At 35.9% G+C, this 5,442-nt stretch overlaps 1 protein-coding gene across 2 annotated transcripts; it reads right to left on the reverse strand.

The window, feature by feature from the left end:
• Positions 1-299: 299 nt before the first annotated feature.
• Positions 300-3,573, reverse strand: LOC107846487 (U3 small nucleolar ribonucleoprotein protein IMP4; the record flags this gene model as incomplete). Of its 2 annotated transcripts, XM_016690869.2 has the most annotated exon segments (7): positions 300-799; positions 871-955; positions 1,893-1,999; positions 2,252-2,341; positions 2,438-2,581; positions 3,249-3,299; positions 3,464-3,573. In XM_016690869.2, coding segments are annotated over 7 exon segments (686 nt in total), but the record flags the coding sequence as incomplete, so codon positions are not given.
• Between the last annotated feature and the right edge of the window lie 1,869 nt (positions 3,574-5,442).

A 5,442-nucleotide genomic window follows, 5' to 3' on the forward strand; every position in this document is an offset into this window, starting at 1 on the left:
CACTGACCATGTTCTCTACATGTTCTAAAGAATACAAAACTAAGGGGTTTGGTGTAAGGTATAGGGAATAAGTAATTCTGGGATAAAATAAAAAACCATTTTATCCCATGTTTGATTGGAGGGATTAATCAATACTGAAATAACTTATCCCATCATTTACACCATAGTGATGGGATAACTTATCTCATATGCCTGGTGGAATAAAAGTTATCCTGGCTAATAATTAGTTATCCCGGGATAACAATTTCCCAACCAAACGACCCTGTCAATATAATGCAAAAACAAATGAAAGAAGCATATGCAATGTTAATTTAAATTACAATAACTAAAGATTTGTGCTTAGTACCACCAGGTGGGGGAACAAAAATTGACATAAATCAATTTAAGCTGTTGCATCATATAGAAGAATCATAAATCAATTTTGATATGCAAAAAATTAGCACATTATACATAACATTATATTCCCAGTTCGATTTTCGTCTCCCCACAGAGAGATTTTACAGCCTCCCTAGAACCAGAAGCAGAAAATTGCGTCGAATATTGCTTTAAGAACAACCACACCGGCATTTTACCGATCAAAGACATGTCTTGCTGACTGATGAAACTTAGCAACAATGACCACCGAAGTTTGGATCAAACGTCTGTAAGTGCAAACCGGGAAGAGGGGGAGAGGCTTCAAAGTTGATATTCAGCTGCATGTTCAGTCCCCTAGAAGGTTGCGTTTTTTGGACGTGTTCATGTAAGGCCTTATGACCCATTCGGTTTGAGCTTCGTCTTGATCCATTGTTCCTAATTTGATCTACATATAAAAACAAGTAACTTGATCAGGAATGAGAAGTCGTCCCGCAACAGACGGAAGTAACTTGTTACCTGGTAAAGCCGTAGTTCAAATCGAGGGCCAACCTCTTTCAGCTCGACTGATTTTGGGCCTCCATGTTTTTCATATACGTGATGTCTGCATGTTTCACTCAAATTAGTACAAAGAATGGAGAAAGAGGGAAGAGGTAGGGGGAGCTTGTATATTTGATAAATCACCAAATTTAAACGCGTTTCTTCAAATATCCTCTGTCAAATAGAAAATGCCTTCTCTGTTTTCACTTTATCGCTTAAGTCCTCAATAAAGGTCCTTTAACAAGACAAGTGAGGGATAGCCTAGTGCCAACAACCCTCCACTCGAACTATGAACTTGGTGGTTTGAGTCAATCGAGTAAATTGAGAAAAGCGACTACGGTCTAGCTGGACAGGAGAAGTAATGAAATTTAAGCAAGATATTCAACTTGTAAGTTTTATCTTTGCATGGTCTTGTCGTAGTCCATTTCTCTGTCTATTTCTTTTCCCTTTTTAACTTTTTGAGAAGCAAAAGTATGAAGCATATCGTGGATCTGTCTATTTCTTTCCTCTTTCAATTTGTTAGAATATTTCAGGACAATCATGACAGAAATAAAGAAACGTTAATGATTTCTGAAAGATTCGCTATGCTAAGCTCTGATGGACCAAATGTGTAAAAGCAATGACAAACAACTAAAAGAGCCATCCCTGAAGTGACTAACTTCGACAAAATACAGCAAAATACCCAGTGTAATATCCCACAAGTCGGGTCTGGGGAGGGTAGGGTGTATGCAGACCTTACCCATACCTCGTGGAGGTAGAGAGGCTGTTTCCGAAAGACCCTTCGTTCAAGTGCAGCAAATCAAAGAAGAACACACAACAAAATGTGCAGAGAGAGAGAACGGGACATAAGTCTGATGCAGCCAGCAAAACGATAGTCAGCTATATATCTATAATTGTTCAAGAACAGCTAATCCCAAGGATATAGCTTATAAGCTTCATTCTGCTCGTATGTCACCAATACTTTTGGTGTAAATTTTAATTACCATGAACAAGAAACTAACCTGAATGAAATGTAGTCTGACCGGTTAGCAAATGTGATGATACGTTTTGTATCAGGCTTGGGCACAGGAAACAAATGCTTTAGGATGTCAACCGTCCTCCCACCAAGCTGCATGATCAAAATATCCCTTTGTCAGTTAGAACAGTATATAAGATGCTACAGTAAGAATATTTTGGCGACATGACCGACCAGTTTCAAAAATCTCGAGTCAGTATGCCACCAACTGGGAGTCAATGGGAAGCTAGGGAGTTTAATATGAGGATGACACTGAATTCTCGATTTTTTCAGCAATATCTCTAGCAAGTCTACTAAAAATACATGTGTTTTACTCTTCATCAAAAAAGGGGTGTTAGGAATTACCTTCGTTGGAAAGTTGTCAAAAATCAAATGTGGATATGCCTCGGACATTGTTCCCATAGATTTTTTGTCCTTAATGTCATGTCTTGTGACCTGCATGAAAATGGTAGATGAGGACATCATCTACAACTCACACAGCCGGCAGAAGACTTCTGGTCTGTACACAATAAGGGAAGAGTAACTACTTACCACATTGAGCAATCCAAAGTAAGCAGTTGGACCATTAGGCAGATGGCTAATGATAATGCCATCAGGCACGCCACGATGCTCATGGACCAAAATTACATCTGTAAAATCATGAGATTTGCCGGTGTCAATTATTTCTGATATTACCTGCAAAAATATAAATATGAGTAAAATACAAACACATGATAAACAAATACAAGGTAATTGTAAAAATGTAAATAGCTTGAAGTTATGCTGCTTGAACTCTCCAAAAAATTCTGCCGCACATGTCGGATGCTCCAAAAACTCACTACATTTGGAGGATCCAACATGCACCAAGACTACATTTTTGAAGAATCCGAGCAACATAAGCTTGAAGAACTAAATAGCTTGCTATGCAAGTACAAAAAATTAAGCCAAATCATTTTCCCTGCAAAAACAAGGGGTCTATATGTCAACGAATAAGACCTCCGTTCTTTACAAAACAAATATGTGACATCCATGGCCATGTGTTCTATTCATTTTATATTAAAATGAATTTTTCTAGATAGTTTGCAGAAGTATATACATGTATGCCTGACACATTGTCCTAGTATTTACTCTTTGTGTTCCAGTATACGCGTACAGATACAGATACAAATGTACATACACATATGTTTAAATTGTAATTTAAACGACTTGAATACCCTGTCCTGTTCCGACAAGGAATTAGAGACAACAGTTCCAGTACTAATATTATGAATCTTCCAAGCTGTAAGCTCCAAATGCCATCTTTAATTAGCTCGTAATGCATCAAAGAATCAAACATGAATAGAATTCCCAGTAGCAGACAAACCTGACCACCACGATTCATTCGCTGAGCATTAGGGAACACAATTTTCAACTCCTGCCTCCATACAACAACAGGGGATAAAAGGAAAGAATAGGACATGAGAAGTGTCAATTGACTAAAATATAGTTATCAATCTAATGATTTCTAAAAAGGAAGGAGTCTTGAAAGAATAGCAGACTGCGTAATATAATAACAGAACACTTTAAGGGTACACCAACCTTGACAAACTGAGTAAGAGGAGCACTAGGATTTCTTGAGGTGGTAAGCAAAATTTTGGGATCTTTTTCAGCTGCATGAGCATATTCATCATCGATAGTTGATTGAGGTCCTGCATCAACATCATTCAAAATAGACAAGACCTTATCTTAGCAAATACATAGCACGTACAACTAAAACACAATACGAATTTAATAGGAGAACATCTCAACAAGTCACTATGTTCTACCTGCACATGCATAGTCTACAATTCCTATCGGTGAATTAATAATTTACAAAAGAACAAAGAGATAGATTTTGTCATAGAAAAGGCACAACAAAGATACAACATTAAAGGACCAACAACCGTAAAGGTTATAGTTCCCAACCACACACTTTTTAACACCAAAAGGGAGTTTGTCAAGACTTTCGAAATCCAGTAATTTCTAGTTTATCAAACGTTTCATATCCTTACATCATCTGTTGTACCCTCTTTTTTTCTACCTTCCTTTCATATTCCACGATATTTAACCCAACAAGAAAATAGATAAGTGAAGGAGAGATCACTAGCACATTAGAAACTATAAAATCTTATATCATATATGAAGATAAAAAAGATCCTTCTTCTTGGCATTCAGAAAAAGGTTAACTCAAAATGACACTGCAATTTCTTAATAAACCACAGTGACACCTTGACTAATGCACAGTAGCGGACCCAGAATTTTACACAAGTGGGTTCAATAAGTAAATAGGAAATGATCTTGATAAAGTACCTTCGAGCACAAATAAACGTTTGCTCGTTGTTTTTTTATTTGTTCTTTTTGTTAATAATATAATATCAAAATAATTTTTTTTTTGTAAAAAAGAAAAGGATCAACATTATTTTAATTTAATAAAGTTGAGAATTTAAAAAAAAAAAAAAAAAATTACAAAGAACCTATTAACATTTTCTTAACCTAAAATTATAGTAAATTAAGAAAGTATATATAATTTCAACAAAAATAGTGGCATGTTTTAAAAAACAATAATGAAAGAAAGTGCATGCTAAAATTCAATTATAAGAAGTTAAATGTTTTTTGAAGCAAAATAGATTTTAAATTTTTATAAAATTTGAATAAGCAAAAAAAAATATTGAAGGTGAAATAGAAAAAAATATATACATATAGATGATAAATTTACTAGCATATTAAATATGATTAGTCACTTTTTTTTAATCTTTTGGTAACAATGCCAATGGAACCAAAAGCAATTGGTAACGCAGCCAATGGGGAACCACAAGTAATTGGTAATGCGGACAATGAAACCAAAAGCAAAAAATTGTAACGTGCAAAAAAGGTGTAGGGATCGAACTCGGGTGGAAAGCGTGAATTTGAACCCACTTGGCCACTGCTCCGCGACATACTTCTATTCTATGTGGGTTCAAATTAAATCCTTATAGGAATTTCACAATATTCTTCCTTGTATAAATAATAAATTTTCCGACAAAGTGGGTTCAGTTCAACCCACTTAGCACCATGTGGGTCCGCCCCTACTAATGCACACCTTCTATTTTCTATCAGCACAAATACCAAGTAACTCCGTCACCGAGATTTATACAAATGAGAAGAAGTAAGACTAGCATTTTTTGGCTCCACTAGGATTTGAACTTTAGTCTCTCGGAACTCATTCCACCTTCCATTGACTATCGGGAGGTGGATGACCTAGTCACACTGCTAGCCACACTTGAGGGCACTACATTGAATGTTCAAGTTGCTGACAAGTTAAAAGGGCACTACATGGAAAGTATAAATGCAAATGATGGAAAGTATACTTTGAAAAATCAGGTTACAAATGGTTTAAGGCCCGAAATGAAGTCACTTATCTGTGGCCTTGGAAGTTGATTTGGAAAAACAAATTACCTCCTAAAATGATCTGTTTCAGCTGGATTGCAGTCTATGACAAAATGTTTTGACTCAAAAATTATGAAAAGGAAGACTCAGATGGTCAGCAGAGTCCATATGTG

This window comes from Capsicum annuum, chromosome 8, assembly GCF_002878395.1.
Source record: "Capsicum annuum cultivar UCD-10X-F1 chromosome 8, UCD10Xv1.1, whole genome shotgun sequence".
In the NCBI taxonomy this organism is placed as follows: Eukaryota; Viridiplantae; Streptophyta; class Magnoliopsida; order Solanales; family Solanaceae; genus Capsicum; species Capsicum annuum.